The sequence below is a fragment of the Microchirus variegatus genome (assembly GCF_963457635.1).
Source record: "Microchirus variegatus genome assembly, chromosome: 2".
Classification (NCBI taxonomy): domain Eukaryota; kingdom Metazoa; phylum Chordata; class Actinopteri; order Pleuronectiformes; family Soleidae; genus Microchirus; species Microchirus variegatus.
The window spans coordinates 31,975,934-31,997,868 of NC_139803.1; the positions used below are offsets into that span (position 1 = coordinate 31,975,934).

The 21,935-nt window shown below is 38.4% G+C and overlaps 1 protein-coding gene across 1 annotated transcript in view; it reads right to left on the minus strand.

Annotated features, from left to right (window-relative positions):
- The window catches only part of gfra4a (GDNF family receptor alpha 4a), a gene marked incomplete at both ends in the record, with an annotated part of 148,262 nt that overhangs the window by 8,021 nt on the left and 118,306 nt on the right, over positions 1–21,935 (minus strand). Inside the window, 3 exons of the mRNA XM_083910306.1 lie at positions 4,941–5,113; positions 18,665–18,799; positions 21,484–21,593. Of these exons, the coding sequence (XP_083766432.1) occupies positions 4,941–5,113; positions 18,665–18,799; positions 21,484–21,593 (418 nt within the window). The remainder of the gene's footprint in view (positions 1–4,940; positions 5,114–18,664; positions 18,800–21,483; positions 21,594–21,935) is intronic.

Here is a 21,935-nt window from a genome sequence, read left to right on the forward strand (position 1 = left end):
TTTGAAAACATTTTTTTGGTCCAAAACTTGACAAAAACGTCATACTATACTATGTAGTACGTCCTACTATACTATGTTGTCCATTATGTGACCATCTTTTGAAAAAAAAAATTGGTCCAAAATTTGACAAAAACGACATACTATACTATGTCGTCCAAAATCTGACCATTTTTTTGAAAAACGTTTTTTTGGTCCAAAACTTGACAAAAACGTCATACTATACTATGTAGTACGTCCTACTATACTATGTCGTCCATAATGTGACCATTTTTTGAAAAAAAAAATTGGTCCAAAATTTGACAAAAACGACATACTATACTATGTTGTCCAAAATCTGACCATTTTTTTGAAAAACGTTTTTTTGGTCCAAAACTTGACAAAAACGTCCTACTATACTATGTCGTCCATAATGTGACCATTTTTTGAAAAAAAAAATGGGTCCAAAATTTGACAAAAACGACATACTATACTATGTCGTCCAAAATCTGACCATTTTTTTTAAAAACGTTTTTTTGGTCCAAAACTTGACAAAAACGTCATACTATACGATGTAGTACGTCCTACTATACTATGTCGTCCATAATGTGACCATTTTTTGAAAAAAAAAATTGGTCCAAAATTTGACAAAAACATCATACTATACTATGTCGTCCAAAATCTGACAATTTTTTTTAAAAACGTTTTTTTGGTCCAAAACTTTACCAAATGGTCATACTATACTATGTAATACGTCCTACAATACTATGTCGTCCATAATGTGACCATTTTTTGAAAAAAAAAATTGGTCCAAAATTTGACAAAAAAGTCATACTATACTATGTCGTCCAAAATCTGACCATTTTTTTGAAAAACGTTTTTTTGGTCCAAAACTTGACAAAAACGTCATACTATACTATGTAGTACGTCCTACTATACTATGTCGTCCATAATGTGACCATTTTTTGAAAAAAAAAATTGGTCCAAAATTTGACAGAAACGTCATACTATACTATGTCGTCCAAAATCTGACCATTTTTTTGAAAAACGTTTTTTTGGTCCAAAACTTGACAAAAACGTCATACTATACTATGTAGTGCGTCCTACTATACTATGTCGTCCATAATGTGACCATTTTTTGAAAAAAAGAAATTGGTCCAAAATTTGACAAAAACGACATACTATACTATGTCGTCCAAAATCTGACCATTTTTTTGAAAACATTTTTTTACCCCCAAATGTGACCAAAACGTTATACTATACTATGTCGTCGATCTCAATGTCATACTTGACTATTTCGTCCAAAATCGGGCAATTTTATTGAAAAAAAAATTTGGTCCAAAATTTGACAGAAATGTCATACTTTACTATGTCGTCCAAAATGTAAAAAATTTTGGGAAGGAAAAACAATTTGACAAAAACACCAAGACTCAGTGAGATCTCCAGTTGGTGTAGCGGTTAGTGCTCCTGCCTTACAGCAAGATGAGCTGGGTTGCTGGGTTCGAACCTTGGTTGGAACAAGGGCTTTTATGCAAAATAAATTACCAAAATGTCATACAATACTATGTTGTTCAAAATCAGACAATTTTTTGAAAAACGTTTTTTTGGTCCAAAACTTGACAAAAAGGTCATACTATACGATGTAGTACGTCCTACAATACTATGTCGTCCATAATGTGACCATCTTTTGAAAAAAAAAATTGGTCCAAAATTTGACAAAAACGACATACTATATATACTATGTCGTCCAAAATCTGACCATTTTTTTGAAAAACGAAAAATTGGTCCAAAATTTGACAAAAACGTTATACTATACTATGTCGTCCAAAATTAGACAATTTTTTTGAAAACATTTTTCTGGTCCAAAACTTGACAAAAACGTCATACTATACTATGTAGTACGTCCTACTATACTATGTCGTCCATAATGTGACCATTTTTTGAAAAAAAAAATTGGTCCAAAATTTGACAAAAACGACATACTATACTATGTCGTCCAAAATCTGACCATTTTTTTGAAAAACGTTTTTTTGGTCCAAAACTTGACAAAAATGTCCTACTATACTATGTCGTCCATAATGTGACCATTTTTTGAAAAAAAAAATGGGTCCAAAATTTGACAAAAACGACATACTATACTATGTCGTCCAAAATCTGACCATTTTTTTTAAAACTTGACAAAAACGTCATACTATACGATGTAGTACGTCCTACAATACTATGTCGTCCATAATGTGACAATTTTCTGAAAAAAAAAATTGGTCCAAAATTTGACAAAAACGTCATACTATATATACTGTCGTCCAAAATCTGACCATTTTTTTGAAAAACGTTTTTTTGGTCCAAAACTTGACAAAAACGTCATACTATACTATGTAGTACGTCCTACTATACTATGTCGTCCATAATGTGACCATTTTTTGAAAAAAAAAATTGGTCCAAAATTTGACAAAAACATCATACTATACTATGTCGTCCAAAATCTGACCATTTTTCTGAAAAAGTTTTTTTGGTCCAAACCTTGACAAAAACGTCATACTATACTATGTAGTACGTCCTACTATACTATGTCGTCCATAATGTGACCATTTTTTGAAAAAAAAAATTGGTCCAAAATTTGACAAAAACGTCATACTATACTATGTCGTCCAAAATCTGACAATTTTTCTGAAAAAGTTTTTTTGGTCCAAAACTTGACAAAAACGTCTTACTATACTATGTAGTACGTCCTACTATACTATGTTGTCCATAATGTGACCATTTTTTGAAAAAAAAAATTGGTCAAAAATTTGACAAAAACGACATACTATACTATGTCGTCGACCTCAATGTCATACTTGACTATTTCGTCCAAAATCGGGCAATTTTTTTGAAAAAAAAAATTTGGTCCAAAATTTGACAGAAATGTCATACTTTACTATGTCGTCCAAAATGTTACCTTTTTTTTGGAAAAAACAACAAAAAACTTTTGGTCCTAAGTTTGACTAAAACGTCATCCTATACTTTGTCGTCCAAAATGTTACCTTTTTTTTTAAACAAAACCAAAAAACTTTTGGTCCTTAATTTGACTAAAACGTCATAGTATATATGTCGTCCAAAATCCTCACCACACTGCAGTCCACCTATTAGTGACCTATCGTAAGTCTTCCAAAATCACTCAAAAATGTCATAGCATAAATGACTTGACTTTCTGGACGCCTTACTATACTAAATGTTGCTTAAAGATGATTTGATCCACAGTTAATTTGCTGATTTAAGTAAGTCTTGACTTAAGTCTCCTGTCTTTTTTTGTGTGAGTGAAAAGCACTCACACAAGGACATCACAGACTGTTGAAACAATCACGCTTGGGACGAGGCGTTCGAGGACCTGAGGGGAGGATGTGTAATTTGGGCTTTTGGTCGTTTCCTTCTCCCTCTTTCCCGCTGGAAATGAGCGAGTGTCCTACTTACTAGTTTAGCTTGTGAAGTGTATCTGTTGGCGGGCAGAGAGTCAATTATGTTATCTGCAGCAATTTTTCGGATTCCCGTTAGAAAGCACAGGCATGAAACAAATGAAATATATTATTTAGGAATTTCTCCTGATTGTTGAAATTTGCAACAGGTTGTCCACATTAAAAATAAACGTTCAGCTGATGTTTACTTTAATGTCTTCGTTGTGTGCGGCCGCAGTAATGATGTTTACAGAACCTGATTATGCTGTTGATGAAGCAGCGATGAATAAGTGGCGGTTGTTTGCACCGATTGTCAACAATAAAAGACGTGTGACTGAAACTACGCAAGGTCTTCAGGATGGTTTGGTTTAAAAACTGCAACTACAATATTGGTGTTTGTGTTCGACAGTGGACACATGATGCTGCTGTTTGTTTTTCCAAGTTAAAGTAAGAAGAACAGCTTTTAATAAAAGATGAAAATGTTGACAGGCTTTTCCAACAAGAAGGAAGAAAAGAACATTTACCAAAGTCCATGGAAAAAATCAGCGATTTTACATCACGACACACAGGAGTTGTTGATCCATGGCTGCCTCCTTCAGCAAGTCCAAATGTATTATTTCACCAGGTCCAGTGTTTGAAATCCTTCATTTTGATTTGAACTACATACACCAACACACCAAACGAGGCAGCAGTGGACCAGCAGCTCCTGTGGCCCTGCAAGCTAAAAACACTGATTTTCTCTCTGGACTTTGGTTCAGGAAAGGGAGCAGTTCACAAAGTTATTTTCATTTAACAACAAGATAAAGTGGCAAAGAGTGAAATGACCTGGTTTGTTAAGTGGCTAAAATTGTATTTGGCTTTGGCAAAAACTTTGTACTCTCCCTTTAAGAATTCAGTTTTTCCATTTCCTAAACATATTGTATGCCATCCATGGATTTCTCTCTGTATATATCTAATAAAAGTGCTGAGACGCTCAGCCATAAACATGTTTTGCTGATATTTTAAATTGTCTGAAGTGTTTTATTCTCATTACGTGGTCTTTGGTTGACGCGCTGCTTCGTGTGCAGAATCTGTTTACTGCTGCACAGACTTAATGACCCCACAGGGATCAATAAACTTACAACCAATCTTAGAGAATCAAGGCTCCGTTCATTCAAACAAACATCAAGACACGATAAACACTCAATAGATCAGTCTTTAGTGAGCAGCGCTGCCTGTGCGGTGAGTTGACCTCATCAGCTGACAGAAGCTTGTCACAGTGTGTGATTTAAATCTGCACAAATAACAGTCACAACAAGGTCTTACCTCATATTAACCCATACTTCTTTTAAAATGCAGTTTTCAAAACATTATTTTTTCGTGTGACTGACTGTGCACACGACACTATTTGAATGATGCAGGTCTTGTCGAGTCAGCACTTTGAAACAAACACGCCGAGTCATCAGTCCTCGAAGCGACGTCGTCTCCATATGTTTGGAAAGGAAAAAAAAAAATTGAACATGACACTGATGCGGCGCTTCCATCTCGTCTCACCTGAGTCGGTATCTGTGCCCGCAGAATGTTCTGCTCTGTTTCCATGGAGACGGCTTGGGCGGGGGTTGTTGCCAGGAGAGGAATGTGGTTGTCCGTGGCCGGACTCGACATCCCGGGCTGACTGGCACCGGTTTTCACGTCCGATCCGTTTCCGAAGGCCAGGATGGCATTTTCTAGAAGACATGAGAGAGTTTGGTTTTTAAAGAGACACAACCAACAGCTTACATAGTATAGTATGTCGTCCAAAATGTCATAGTATATTAAGATGTCCATAGTCCTTCAAAAATGTCATAGTAAAGTAAGCTGTCTGAAACATCATAGTATAGTATGTCATCCAAAATCACTCAAAAATGTCATAGTAAGGTGTCCAAAATGTCATAGTCATAGATGTCCATGGTCCTACAAAAATGTCATAGTATAGTAAGATGTCCAACATGTCATAGTATATTAAGATGTTCATAGTCCTACAAAAATGACATTGTATAGCATGTCGTCCAAAATCACTCTAAAATGTCATAGTAAAGTAAGGTGTCCAAAATGTCATTGTATATTAAGATGTCCAAAATACTACAACAATGACATAGTATAGTAAGATGTCCAAAATACTATAGGAATGACATAGTATAGTAAGATGTCCAAAAGGTCATAGTATATTAAGATGTCCAAAAGACTACAACAATGTCATAGTATATTAAGATGTCCAAAATACTACAACAATTACATAGTATAGTAAGATGTCCAAAAGGTCATAGTATAGTAAGATGTCCAAAATACTACAACAATGTCATAGTATATTAAGATGTCCAAAATACTACAACAATGACATAGTATAGTAAGATGTCCAAAAGGTCATAGTATAGTAAGATGTCCAAAATACTATAGGAATGTCATAGTATAGTAAGATGTCCAAAATACTAAAATACAACAATAACATAGTATAGTAAGGCATATACTATAATATATTATTATTATTAATAATAATAATAATAATAATAATAATAATAATAATAAGAAGAAGAAGAAGAATAAGAATAATAATAATTTTTCGGTTTTATTTATCGCTTACTCAGCATTCACAACTGAATTCCCAATACAGATAAAGAAGAGCTGGGAATATTATCTGTGGACTTTGTACAAAACACAGTGTAGAGCTCTGTTATCGTCAGATTTCCCTAACGGTATTTCGCCCGAGACACATTAGCATCCATGTTTTGTTTTTTTTCTCACCAAAAAAACGCAGTCAACTCCTCGATGTGTCTGTTTCCAACAGTAGGGAGAAATAATTGCGAACTTACAGAGCCTTACATCTTATATTTATTAATGTGTATTGATGGAAACTGTACAGAAAAAACAAGAAATATTCAGAGTGAGACGACGTAACACAACCCGTTCCATCATATTTACATTCAGTATATTGTTTCCCACCCAACATTCATGATTTGATTATTTAGGAATAAAAATGAAAGCTTGAGTCGTTTCTCTTTTTCTGCTCTCAGAAACGTACGCATCGGTGGATAAATAAAAGAAAATCCAGAAGTGAGTGCTTCTTTTATAGCGAGAGCCCATTTATAATAATGGAGGTTCAGATTTTTCCAAAAACGCACACATCGTGAAGTCTTTTCTGGGCCACCAGTGTGAAAAATTGCCTAAAAGATATGTAACATATGTTATTCATGTGACTAGGGAGTAAGAATAATATTCCTTTCGGCAAAAACAAATAAAATACTGCCGTCTGCAATTCTGAACTCAGCTGCTGCTTGACATTGCAGCAAGGGAGAGACGAGTGTTTTTGAGAACAGGAATTTAATTCTGGGTTTGAAAATGTAAAATTCAAACTGGAAAAAGCTTTGTGTTTTTTTTGGCCAAACACAATCATCAGCGGCAGATTTGAGTTTTTAATGACAGAAATCTGAGAGGAGAGAGCTGCTATTAATCAGATTTTGTTATGCCACTTAACTCAATGTCAAAATCCTTCAAAAAAAGAAAAAGAGAACAGAACAATGATGAATTATGAGCTGCATGTACTTTTTTTTTTTTTTTTTTAAATCCACTCCTGGTCAGAAAGTGAATTGTTTGCCTTAAAGAGCTGTGGGGTTGCATTGAAAGACTCAGGTGAATCATCCGTCCTCCGTTAACTATTCTGATGCGTTTTTTCTTTTTTTTTTGTATTTTTCCAGGTACGTAGTTCGCAGAGTTTTCCGAAGGCTACAAATTATGCAGTAGTCGTACACCATCATAATCTAAAAATCACATTTTTTTTACCCCGTGAGGTAGAAGAAGAGTGGTGCGAAAGAGCAAGAATAAATTGTTAAGAGAGGTATGAAATGTCCACCTCATAAAATATACGTCTGCTCATGTCTACGATACCATAAGAATATGTTCTTCACTGCTGGAGACTGAAGTTTGGAATCTCTGCACCAAACTCCATAGAGAAAATCAGGGATTTTACATCACAGCACAACAGGAGTAGTTGATCCACTGCTGTCTCTGACTTCAAATGTGTTATTTTGTGTTATTTTGTGACTTCGGGGTCTGAAATACTTTATTGAGTGTGAAACTAACTCACCAAACGAGGCAGCAGCAGCAGACCAGCAGCTCCTGTGCAACCGTGAGCTAAAAACACAGATTTTCTCTATGGACTTTGGTGCAGTGAAGTGAACAGTTTACAAACGCATGTTTTCGTCCAGAACAGGCTGCATGGCAGCAAGATAAAGCGGCAAACGCGTTCTTAACATATTGTAGACTCAAGAAGGTATAAATCTTTTCAACTGAGCCTTTTGTGGAGCGGCTAAAATCTGCTGGCAGCAATGTAAAGTGCAAACAGCAGTATGTAAACTAACTATGTGTCAGTGCCTCATCATTATTTACTGAGCGCGTAGACGAGGTGCAACGGCTGAGTCATATCCTCTCACCAAACAATGGCACGCTTAAATACATTCTGATTTGCACGCCAGCAGCGAGCAGTCATGTTCCACAAATGCAAAAATATAAAAAATACAATTTAAATGAAACCTGGAGTCTCCTGCTGTCGCTTCACCCACAGAGTTTTTGTGAAATCACTCTGCCGACACTCAAAAAACACTTTACACTGTGGATTTAAACTTTAAATGTGCCGTTAAGTTATGGTTAAAGTGTGTTTGACGGATGGTGTTAGAAGTTATATGAAGTGGATTAAGAAAAGTGTGTGTGACAGAGCAGGTGGAATCCAACATCTCTCGTTCATCGCTGGTGTTTATCGACAAAAATATAAACGTCACAGACTGAAGTGAACTTTTGAAGTGAGTATTTTGATTTTACGACAGTTTATGATCCTTAATTCACTTCATTTCTTTTGAAAGACAAACTGTTGATGATTTCCAAATCCTAATTTTAGACCCTTTTGATGGAATAAAGGAACAGTATGTAATTGTTACAGCGCTAGTTTAGCAGCTTGGGATTATGGGAATTGTTGTCTTAAACCAAAATTAAAATGGTCTCTAAAGTTGAACAGAAATATACTGTAGATGTGTGTAGATTTAAAGAGTGGCGGAAACAGTTGGGCTCATTTAAGTAGACTTATTCTTGGCTTCCCGTCCTCTAGGGGTCACCACATGTAAGTACACACATATACAGTGGTTACGGAAAGTATTTAGACCCCCTTAAATTTTTTTCAATTTGCAGCCATTTGCTAAAATCATTTAAGTAGATTCTTTTCCTCATTAATGTAAACACAGCAGCCCATTTTGACAGAATTGTACAAAAACAACTGAACTATCACATGGCCACAAGTATTCAGACCCTTTGCTCGCCCTTTTGAGCTAATACAGCCATGAATCTTCTCATGAATGATGCAACAAGTCTCAGTCACACCTGGATTTGGGGATCCTCTGTCATTCCTCCTTGCAGATCCTCTCCAGTTATGTCAGGTTAGATGGTGAACGTTGATGTTACAGCCATTTTCAGGTCTCTCCAGAGAAGCTCAATTGGGTCAGGGACTCTGGCTGGGCTGTTTCAAGAACAGCCACAGAGTTGTTTCTAAACCACTCCTTTGTAATTTTAGCTGTGCCCTTCGGGTCATTGTCTTGTTGAAAGGTGAATTGTCGGCCCAGTCTGAGGTCATGAGCACTCTGGAAAAGGTTTTCTTGCAGGATATCTATGTGTCCCTGCAGCTGAAAAACACCCCCACTGTGAGGTCTTCTATAGACAGGTGTGTGCCTGGACTCCAGTAAAGGTGTAGAACCATCTCAAGAATGATCAGAAGAAATGGACAGCACCTGAGTTAAATATACAAGTGTCACTGCAAAGGGTCTGAATACTGATGGCCTGTGTTTTTCTGTCAAAACGGGCTGCTGTGTGTACATTAATGTGGAAAAAAAACCCAACTTAAATGATTTTAGCAAATGGCTGCAAATGAACAAAGAGTGAAACAATTAAGGGGGTGCTGAATACTTTCCGTACACACTGTATATGTATATATAGTTCTGTTGTTTTGAGATATGTTAATGCAGAAATTGTGTACATATGATATCGCGATGGGACTCCGTATCAGTCAGTGTCAGTCGGTCAGTGTACATCACATGACTGTAAAAATGTCAATAAAAAATGTCATGCTTGGGCTGTTTATCTAAAATGACTGGATCGGAATCATATTGGTGTCGGTAGATATACTTGAACTTTTGATATCAGTATCAGTGTGGGACACAAAAAAAATTGGTATTGTGCCATCCCTCATATTATGTATTTTGTCATTATTGATCAATAATTCCATAAAAGCCTTAATTCATGTTCAAAATAAATTGATTTGTGGGAGAATTAAACTTCTCCTGCACTAGACGTATGATCTGTCTCATGACAGCCGACTGTACCAGACTCTGACCTACTGTATCAGAGAAGGACTAGAAAAGGTCTTTAACCCAGCTTTGATAATAACTGACTACACTGCAAAGTAACCCGGAAAAAAAAGTGTCCCAAAAGAGACAGAAAAGGACACCGAGCCTCATCCCTAAATTTTTCTTTAACGACGTGGAGATAAGACTAAACATCAATCATCCCCTCAGTGCACTGAGAGTCTGTGACAAACTGCCAGAGGTTTCATTAAAAAGTTACCACATTCATCCATCAAAACTATAATAAAATACTGGCCTATATATATATATATATATATATATATATATATATATTTTTTTTTTTTCTTCCCTAAATTGAAACTTTCACTGTACAACAAACAGTATTTATTTTCCTTTTTTAGAATCTGAAATGGTTCACAGACAATTTATAGTCAGATTATTCCAAGCGATATCATGAGGTTGTTCCTGGAATCCTTCTTATCTTCTGATTTAAAAAAAGAACTATGGGCCGGAGTCTCCTGCAGTGGTGATTTCTCTACGACGAAGAGAAGTGAAGCTCAGTTTCCTCTAAAATGACTAAGCCAAATACGTATGTTGTATTCACATTGAATCTGCTGTTTATCGCGGCTGACGGATCGTCTTACGTGGTTTCTGTATTCCCGTAGCAGCCGCTACATTAAAACAGCCTGAATCTCAGCTTTAACTCAAATGCAGGAAGACAAAAAAACATGCCACTTCCACGGAAGCTCAGCTTCACTAGGCATCGAGGGTGCAGTGCGCGGGGCCTGCGTGATGATTGGAGGAACTGTCCGTCAGGTTTTGATTGACAGCGTTGCAGAAACAAATACGACAGCAGAGCCTTTTCTGCCTCAGTGTGGAGACACACAGCTGCTCGTCATAAAAATAAATAAGTAATAAAGTTGTTAGTTTTGAAGGCTAACAACGACCTGTGTGACAGAGTCTGCTTCAACTTACTCTAACTGTGTCAGGTATTTGTCGGGATCAGACAAAAAATGTGGCCTGAGGACATTTTTTTTGAAAGAAAGAAGCATAAAACAGCATGATTTCCGAGATTAAAATCCGAATTCTGAGAATAAAAAAAATACTTTCTAATACAAACAATAAAGATGACGTCTAAAAGCCCAAAGACGCTGTGAAGTGATTCAGAATCAGTACTTGAGATTAGTGTAATAATTCTCACTCTGTCTTCACATATCATGTACCATTTCTATGACGTGCACTGTGTGTGTGTGTGTGTGTGTGTCGCTCACAGTTGCTAATGTGTTGTAACAGTTGTACATTTATTGACAACGACTCAGCGAGAGTTCTTTTTATTTTTACAGTTATAGAAGGAACAGGTGTTTAGAGCAGACGCTTTTGAATCCTCTCCTGACTGAGACAGAACGAGCGTCACTATTAGAATTTCAAGCAAGTGCATAATTAAGGTGATGACTGATCATTTTCTGAAAAGTTTCAAGTTTAAAATATTGAAAAGAAAACAGTCACGAGGATCACGTGTTGCAACATTTAAATCTGAAGAATTACTGCTTCTTCTTTGAGCCATATGATAATAGTTATTTTACGCACATTTACCCCAATAAGTTCATATTGTTTCAGAATAAAAGCAAGGTCAATTGCTGACCACTGACATACAGTGTTTTACTTCGTAGTCAAAAAGACATAAGTTATAATTGAAACTTTTTTGCAGAATGTTCAAATGCATCATTTCCAGTGGTTTGCAGGAAAGCAAAATGGCTGCGTAGGACGTCGTGTGGACAAAAATCGCAAAAAACGGAAAATTTGGAAGAGGGATTTGAGAAAGAACTTTGACTTTAATTGCCTACAAATGGATTTTCGCCCACTTTGACTTGACATTCTTCAGTTGTCTGTAATGACGTGATAATGACAATGATGAATTCTTATACAAGACCACCTGCAGTGACTAATGTCGTGTGTGAATTCTGTGTGAAAATCATCACATCATGTTCTTAAGTTTTCCACACAAACCAGACTCTGACTCGATGAATGTATGATGAATTCATGTCCTGTCAGCGTCAGTTTTCACTCCGTTAACGGCGCTGTTCGACAGCAATTACATTTGCATGAAAGTCATTTCAGTTAGAACACGGACAAAAAAAAATCATCTATTAACGTCCCCCGACTTACACTGTGAGACGGATGCTGTGGTGCTCAGAAAATGAAAACCCACACTTTTTTTTATATGTGCCATTTCCTCAGCTAAAACCTCTTTATTCTAGAAACGACTCGCTGGTTAGTTATTAGTGATGGGATTTCAGAGCCTACAGTAAAGTATCAGCGCGTGACACACAAGCACTCATTTCTCACAGGATCCGCTACGAATCGATCAGTCCTCCTCAGACGGTTCACATTTTTTTGCAAAACAAATTCTGCGGCAACCAACGCTGAGTCTTTACCCGGCTCCCTCTACTGGTGTAAAAGTGCACTATAAAATATGCCCACCCCCATTAAAGGGCAACTAAACTCCCTCCTCTGACGCTAAAGTCTGCTCCACACGAGTCAAGTCACGTCAACTTCATTTCTAGAATACATTAAAACAACCAAGGTTGACCAAAGTGGTTTACATCAACATAAAAGGTATAAAACGTAAAATCAATAAAAACATAAAAGTAAAACAGTAAAATACTGAGATAGTAAAATAATAAAATTGTAAAAACTACATAGAGGCTCACTCACAGGGTTATGTTCAAGACCCAATCACTGTTCAGTCGTAAAACATCAAACAAGTTTAAATCTTACAATTTGAAATCGGTAAGACTTTGATGCTTCGAATGACCATAAAATTGCGTCTGTTAATCCCTCACACAACAGGATAATTTGGTCAGATAATCTGTTCAAATGGGGACTGAAATCAATTATCAATTATCCTCTGATGATTGCCTGACTTGACTTGAAAAATGCCAAGACGTGGGCTGAGAGAAAGGCAACAAGGCGACACATCTGGCGCTTATAAAGGGGGAGGAGTCTGGACAAGTTGCTTTTTGTTGTTTTTAAGTATGACAGTGCTGCAACTAAGCATCGTTGGTCCCTCAAATTTCTTTTTTTGTCCACAAACCAAAATCATTCACTATTAATGATTTCTTTGGTAATATGGAGTAAAGAAACCAGAAATATTCACATTTTGATCAATTAATCGAAGAAATTAGTAATTGTTTCAACCCGACTTAAAAACAATAATCACATCGCTTGTCTTAAAGGGATAAGACACGTTTAAATCATAAGACGTTAATGTTAAAACAATACTTAAGGTTAAGTCGAGTTTACTCGTCTTTTTAAGGCAGCAGCTAAACGTTCTGTCCCTCGGTGTGAGCAGAGCAGAGCAGAGACGAGTTGACCCGTTGCACTTTTGTTTGCCAGCGCTGCAGCTAATGAGAGAACGCCAAACGTTTCAACGGAACAGAAACCAGTCAATAGTGAGGGAAGCAGCTTGAGCAGCACAGCTGAGAGGTGTGGATGCATCAGCACCTTACAGCGGAGGCTGTGGACCGGCATGCTAATGGCACTGTGGGTCATTAGCATTTGCTGGGGCAGGTGGGGAAGTGGTGCCGCCGTGCTTAAAGTGTGCAGTTAGCGCTGTGCGGCGTGCACTGATCCCCTGCGGCAGCCTGACGGATGATAGAGGCGGAGGGTGGGGTGTGGGTGTGTGTGTGTGTGTGTGGGGGGGGGGGGTGTTGCAATGCAACTCCAGCTGGTCGCTACTGTCAGCTGATATCTTCAGTGGGAAGCAGTTTCTTAGTAGATGTTTGGACACGGCTGTTTAAAGCGCCGCCGTCTCGTATTTCTTTACTTTGACTTTCTCCCCGAGGCTCGACCTGATCCTCAACCTCAATGATGTGTTTTTTTTCTGGTTCTTCTCTGAGGGACAATTCAAATGTAATGTGAAGAAAGTGTGGATGAAGGCAGATGATGAACTGAGGCATCTCTCTCACATTCTTCATGACTGACTGACAAAAACACACTTATAAAACCGTACAATAAAAAAAAGGTCAGATTTACAGTATGCTAGTAGTCATAGAAGTCCTGAACACAACCTATGGAAATTGTTGTTAAATGCAATTAAAAAGTGCAAATACGTGACTTTTATGTTGAAATGTCTCAAAAACCGTACAGTACAAATATCCGGCCTTTGGGATGAGAGGGGAAAACGTCTTCAAGAACACAAGTCCAGTTTGTTTTAGCACTTAAAGAATTGTACCTTTATCTGTCTTTGTTGCTGTTTATTTCCCCATTGTGGGACTAACAAAGGATTATCTTGCTATGCTATCCTCCGTCCAGATGAAAATTCAGAAACCGTCTGTCCTGTCATTCTTTTTACCTGAACACACTCAGAGGATGAAAAAAGTCCAGAGCTGCTATTCTGCATAGTGATGCGGTTATTATCACTGCAATGAGGAGGTACAGCGGGGTGACATCTGTTTTTAAAACCTGAACGCACACTCACTCCAGGGAGGACATTTTCTGCAGTTTTTTTTTTCCCTTTCTTTTTTGCCACCCCCTCCATCTGCAAACCAGTGCATTCTTCCCTGCGACTATTCTCTCTCTGTCCACCCCATTAGTTCTGAGGCAGAAAACCAAATTACGCTCAATTACAAAGTCATCAAAGGCCATCTGAAGTCCTGTCTCAGCAAGCAGACCCCAGAGCAGCAGCAGTGGAGGGGCTGAATCCAGTCACTAAAAAAACAGACCAACGAGGATTCATTTTAATTGAAAATGGCGCCGTCCACTTCAACAGAACCATCGCTGAAGGACGGGAGACAGAGAGAGAGTTCTGGCTGGACTCAAAATGTACAACACCTCCTTTCGCTCTGCTCGCTGTGATTATGTGAGGGACGTGGGGAGAAGAGAAATATTCACAGGGTGCTTTTCTTTTTCCAATTATTGCCTCAAATCCAGGCTCCTCTCGCCCAAAATCATTACAGACACTTTCTTTCCAGAAATAGAGGCTCATGCAGCTCGTCTCAAATGGAACTCAGACTCAGCTCAAATGGAACGCGGGAGCACCACGTGCGTCGCTTTTCCTATTAGAAACCCACTCATCCAGATTATCACGTACACTCTTGTTTGGCTGCAGTCATGTTTTTTTGCTCAGACAGGAGAGGAGAGAGGAGTCTGAGGACTGCTTTTGCCTCCGAGGAGCTTACAGTAAACATCGTACAGGAGCTGCCGCCGCAGTCCTGACTGCAGGACGCACATGAGCCGTTCTGCAGAAATACAAGGCATCCATCAACAACCCCGGCTGGAGAAGGCGTGACTACCTGAACTCTCTGCAGGGTGATGGACATTTCACTTAGTGTCTGGAGTCGGTGGCTGGGAGAACAAAAACATCTTCGTAAATGTTTGTCATTAAGTCACAAACACTGCCAGGGGAGGTGTTAGATATTTTGAGATGTTTGGAGCACACAAAGGTGCTGTAGCAGAGCTAAATTTGCACAAACCTTTATTCTTCTAAAGTACAATATTCAATGGTGTACAACATTGACTATGAGATGTTTGAATAGAATTCGCCACAGACTGAAACTAGTGTCTAAAAGCTGCTCTCTGACTTTTTGAAGGCTCTGAATTCTACACGACTTTGTCGTTTTTTGTGAAGAAAAGTATTTACTCTTACAAAGCTTAAATTCTTCCACCACTTTATCCTCTGGGATACAGCGGTAGAGAATATCCCTGAGCAGGGAGCGCTGGTGCCAATCCCAGCTGACATAGAGCAAAAGGTCACACCATATGTAGACTATTTCAGTACTCTTTCCACTTTTGTGTATTTCACATGTGGCTCCAACACAAATTCATCTACATGAATGCTGGCGGGCCAGTTTTGGACACACTTGACAAAAAAAGTTTAGGAAAAAAAAGAAGTGGCTTGAGTTCTGCTGATCTTTCACCTCCCATCCAAGAGGCTTCTGCAGTTCTGGAAGTGAAGGAGAAGTGAAGAACCCTCTTGGAGGAGAGGTGAAATGTCAACAAAGCTCAACCAAGTCCAGTTGCCGATAGCTACACTCTTGAAGATACACTGACCTCAGTGACTGAGAACTTTCACGTAAATCCACTCGGGACAGCGACTTCACTGGTTTCTAGGAAACTGAATATTATGCAGCTGGATCTGCCAGAAGCCCGTGAAAAGGAAATGGTGTCAAACATAAATATGTTGTTTCAGAATATTTATAGGTATAAAAAGCTCCTGGTCAGGGCAAAGAAAAGATTCTGTTTTTATCTAATGTAGCATCTGCAGCATGACTGTGGATGGGGGTTTTATCCTCAAAAATGTAAACAGAATAAAATTGAAAAAAGAAAAACTACAATTTTTTTTTACCAAATTGCCCCCCCCCCCTCCAAAAAAAAAAAATATTAAATTAAAAACATACTACGAAATACTAATTAATTCCCACATAAAAGGTAACGTGCGCAGGAAATACTAATTAGTTCCCACGAAATAGGTAATAATGTGTCCTTGCAATGCCCAGGCTTTTGAGAATATCTTTGGAACTCAAAATAAAACTCAATCACACTAACTCTGTCCCTCTGCACTCGCTTTACTTTACGTGCAGCTTCCAATCCCTTCTCCTAATGTGTGAAATCATTACGTCTGAATGTGTTATTCTGTTGCCTCTTTGTGGAAACGCTAGGCATTTTTTTTTCCTCCAAAGTTTGCTGAAAAAGTTGTTTTTCCGGGTACAGGAGGCTGAGGTGAGAGGCCGCTTGTGTCATCATGTTTGCAGAGAAGAAGCCGATCGTTGTCTCGTTTTCACGACTGAACTAAGACGCGTCTTTTTATAAAGGTAACAAACAGTGACAGTCGGTGTCGTCACGTCATGTCAGCAGCTGCACTTTTTTCTCTGTTGTGTCAGTGGGTTTTTATCGGCTGCTGTCACTGCAGGTCCACACTTATGTTGACAGTTTTGCAACAACTTTTGTTATTACTAATAATAATAATAATAATAACTTGCAGAGCGTGCGTGCTCGGGTGCATTTCACTAATGCCTGATGATGCGTGGCAAGGCAGAGCTGCTCTTGTGTCAGTTAACGGTTAGATAGTGTAGGGGCAGTGACGAAGGTGTACAGTCTGTGAAATATCCATGACAATTTAATGAATAGATCTTGTGCTTCCTCATATTGGAGTCCCGAGTTCATGTACAAAGTTTGGTTTCGATATGTGAAAGCGTTCCTGATATATGACCTAACTTCCTGTTTGGCGGCTGACAGGAATAAGAAAGCTTAAGAAGGACAATAGTGTGCTGCCTTTCAGCAAGCACACCAATAACTAACCCTTCTGTTACCATCCTGTCGTCGCTGACAGGATTTAGCATGTGTAATTCTCATTACAGTAACTCCTAGGCCGTTGGAGATATCTAGAGAATTCAAAAACTATGGACTGGCAATCTGTCCAGGGTGTGACCCCGCCTTTCCCCGCCCTATGTCAGCTGAGATTGGCAAAGCTCCCCGCACAATGGGTACAGGAAAGCAGAGAAATAGAGCTTCCTCAGACAAACACACAACTGTCAACATCATAAATCCCTGATCATTCCCACGTTTTGATGAAATGTTTGTGTTTAAACTGAAGCTCGACTCAAATTCACACTGATAAAACAAACACAGTCTGGTTTCCATGACGACAGAGGACATTACATTAACTTGCATTCACATCCCGGAGACTTATTCTAATGTGAATCATAAATACTAATCCCAATGCTGACCATAACTTCACTTTAAACCGTAATAATAAACTTGATTTTTGTCTCCATAAGGAAGACAATACCCACAACATGAGTAATGCCTGGAACACACACACTCACACATGCGTGTGTGCAAGGTTACAGAAAAGAAAAGTAAGTTCATACACGCTGAGATCGGGAAAAAAGATAAATGTCGACAGCACAGTCAGAGATTTAATCAAAAACTAGACCAAAGAGTTTTTTAATTAACAAAAAGATTAACTAAATTTAAATAATCTCTGCTAAATTAGTTTGCCCTTTTATTTTTTTATTGTATTTTCCTAAATGTAATCTCTTTAGTTCAAGATTCAGTCCGTGTGCTTTTAAACTGCTCTATTTATTTATGTTAAAACCTCTTTGTTGTGTCCGCGTGTGAGATTTCTCACCTGAAATAAGAAAAGACCAATTATTTATTTATTTATATATTTCTTTTTCATAATCCCTCCAGTTCAGTGTGAAAGTCGGAAAGCAACGACATATTCAGGAATTTGTCACGTTCACAACAATTACCGTCACTGTAGCCATAGATGTCGTGTTTTCTTAAACTACTTAAAATGCAACTTATACGTGCCGTGCCGTTTAATATTAGACTGTTATTAGTCTGTTTTAGTCTCTCTTTTATTTATTTATGTTTCTATTTATTCTGTATTGGTTAGAAAAAGATCTTTAACTGTCTTTAAATGTCAACTCCATCTGTACGAAAGTGGACAGTCTTCCCTGAAAGTGCTCCTGCGATATCGTGGCCACTCAACTAAAAAACACTGTGCATTGTGAGGTCACGGCGACCTTGAGTTTCGGCTGGTTATAAAAGAGGTTAAAAAGGTTTTATACACTATATCTCTATGTAGGTAATTCATCCAGGCACTTTAGAGAACAATAATCTGAGCTATTGCTTAAAAATAATAAAATATTCCCAAAATAAATGTGAGAAATCAGAGAGTAAATCCTGAATAATCCAACAGCAAATGTAGAAACTTTCACTCACTAGCTTAAGGCCGACACGTGGTCGTGTCGTCAAGCTGCATTACAGGGTATTTCATGGATTATTTTGTTCACAAGTTAGACTGTGTTAATCCTCACATTTGTTCTGGTTCTTTGTTGTTATTGTTACCGTGTTGCCAGAGGTTTCTTCCTCTCTGCAGCTGTTACTCACTCAGGCAGACGTTGTCGTGGAAAAACATCAGGAAGTCGTTGCACTGCTCCCTGTGGTTGCCGCTCGCCACGCACGAGCACCACGGTCCCACGTTGGACGTGGAGTTGTCAAGGTAGTTGGGAGTGACTGTGCTTCCTGTCGAGAAGGAGGAGGAGGGGGAGAGAAAAGGAAATCAGGCCGTGAGGTCAAATGAGGTCACGTTAACAGGAAGTCATCTCTTTATTTTGTTATTTTTTGGATACAAGAAAATGTTTTGTCTGTCTCCCTGTAGGACAAGTCTGCATCTTTTAAACATTCGGAATCAGTTTTATTTACATGCAGAGAACAAACACGACTCAAGACTCAAAAGACTCAGGATCAATAGAGATTACATTTAAGAAAATGAAAGCAAACACTTTACAAGAACTTGCAAAAAAAGAAAAGAAACAATACAATATGAATCTTTATGTGATGGAAATACACCGAAGAGTGCTCTATTATTTTGTTTTCTTTTATTGGTTTAATTCATTTACAGTGATGTAAATGCGCCAGATAGGCTATTTCTCATCTGGAGATGTAAAAATAAGTTTATGACTGTTGGAACTCTCCAAACCCTGTAAATATCAGGTTTATCTATCTACAAATGTAAAGCAATACACGGCAATATTTCAGATTTTCAACTCACAAGCGCCTCCTACAGTGCAACTACAGTGTAACTGCACTGTCGTACAAGGTACAGTGTCACTGTTTTCCAGTAATATAACTTATCCCACACAGTTGTTGTCATTTTGTCACATAAAATAAAGTTGGAACAAGTCTCAGGTTTATACTTCTGCGAAATGATCTACGCTCTAGATACAGGGATTTTCCCACGATCATGTCCTTTAGCCGACTTCAGCTTTAGCAGTAGAGGCTAAGCAGAAGTATCATCAGCTGAGAGTCAAAATACACCACTAAGCTAAGCTCTATTTCACTGCTTTCTGCTAGTGAATTTCCTAGGTATCACAAATGGGGGTCTGCAGTGTTAAAAGTGTTTATTTTATATTTATTTTCACCGTTTTTGTAGAAATAAAGGCGTAAATGTGTGTTGATATTTTGTGCGTCACATCCAATGTCTACTTGAAATGTGATAAGGACAAACATTCTGGAAAGCTGTTAACTTAAAGTAATGTGTATCTCTGAATCCACATAAAAGAATCCAGAAATTGCTTTATTTAATTTCAAAGTAGTTATTTTTTATTTAGTTTTCTTTTTGTAGTTCTTAAATTTCCCAAATGCAACTAACTATAGTTGTTTAAATATCGTATGTATAAAAAAAAACTTTATACATGATATTATTTTAATTTTAAGGGTCAAATCAGATTCATTTTATTCAGGTGGAAAAGGGACATTAATGGCTCTTTTCATTCTAAAGGTTGGACAGGATGGTAACAGAAGGATTAAAGTGCTTTATGATTAAAGTTGGATTGGATTGGACCACGACTGGAAACATAATGTCACTGTTTTCCGTTTAAAGCAAGATGAAACGACCGTTTCCGCCGGATGACAGAGGAGGACTGTCGCTGAATGTATGAGCGTCATGTTTACTCTGATTATGACCTCAGTCCTGATTATGGTAATGGAATAAAAGCGTTTACATGTGGCAGTTATTGCTCTAATCAGATTAAGGCTGAGTTATTAGCGTTCATGTACGGAATAAATTCATGAGAGGAATTTCAAAAACACTGTGCGGATAAAAGTCAAAGTGCATAAAGACAGACTGATTGGTTAAGCAGGCGGCCCGCAGATAAAAGGTCAACTGGTTTGAATGTAATTACTGACACTGTTTGATATCACCGAGTTGTCTACTCCTGTACGTGTGCTCGCCATTTCAAAGAATTAGAAACCAGCTATCACTCGATAAAAAGGTACTTGAAATTGTATTTCCTTTGTGGATATGTTATATTCATGCATGAAATAATATATATATATAAAAAAGCTGCCGGGGTTATATCACCCTCTTGATCTTTTTTCATGAATCTCATTTTCCCTTCATTCTACAACAGATCAAACAGTCCAAACAAATAAGCTTTTTTGTTGTTGTTGCATTCCTGACATGTATATTTGAATAGGTGCACTTTGATAAATGCTGCAGGGCCCACAGTGCACACAGGTTTCTCTCAGATGTTCTCCCTTTTTTTTTTTTTTTCCTTTCCGTGTTTGGAGCCTTTCAGCAGTAAATAATCACTCGGTCATTTTCTCGGTAGGGTAATACAGCCCTTGTAGCTTGTATTTTTAAAGTAGGTGGAAAGTAAAATTGCTGCACTTTGAGGCTGTATGGCGGCCAAAAAGTTCTGATTTTCCTCCATCGATTTTCTGCCGTGGTCCCAGCCTTCCAAACAACACCACCTCAGCGTCCCACTTCTGCTCAATCACTGCTCCTCTGTCTCGGTCTTTCCTTTATCTGTCTCCTTTCAGTCCCAAACAAACAACCCCTCTATTTTTTTTTAACCCCCTCTTCTCTACAGCAGTGCCCCATAATCACATGTGAACAACCGCCTGTGCACTGTGTGATCTCCTCCTTCCACTCATCGTCAGGTCAGGAAGAATTCTCCCCTCCCAAAAAAACCCAGCAGTCAATAGTTGTAATTGCACTACTTATAATTCCGGGCGACTTGTTGGGGCCGCATTAATCAGCGCTCCATTGATCACTGAACTGTGCCTCTCATCACAATCCTCGATTCATTCTTTTTGAATCTACGCTCCCCTGCTCTTCTCTCCTGAAAGCCCTTGTTTTGTTCCCAATCCATCAGGAGGACAGCGAGCGAGCAAGAGCTGGCACCAGAAGATTTAGTTCTTACCTATCAGTCCGGTGTACGCCAGCAGACACGCTCCGTAGTTCTCCTGCTTGCAGCCGCTGGCGCTCTGCTCCGAGGGTTGACAATCATACTGGAACTGTGCCCAGCGAGACCTGTGGGAGCAATAACATGCCATCCATCATTGAGTCATGCCTGGCTGCTGCGCGGTGTGTGTCAGCGAAGGTTGGCTCTTTTTTTTTTTGTTCGACAGGATGTGCACCTGAAAACCCCCTCGACGCTCGTCTACCTTCCTATAATCCTACATTAACTCCCTGCATCCGTTATGATCTCCCACACTGGTGACATTCATCCCTCTTATCCCCTTCTTTTCCCACTTTCTGGAAAGCTGCCAGGTTGTGAAGAGTCATTCTGTTTTTTCACTGAGTGGAAACACAGACGATATGATTAAAAAGTGTTGAAAATATTGAGTTAAAGTCGTACACAAAAAAGTGCAA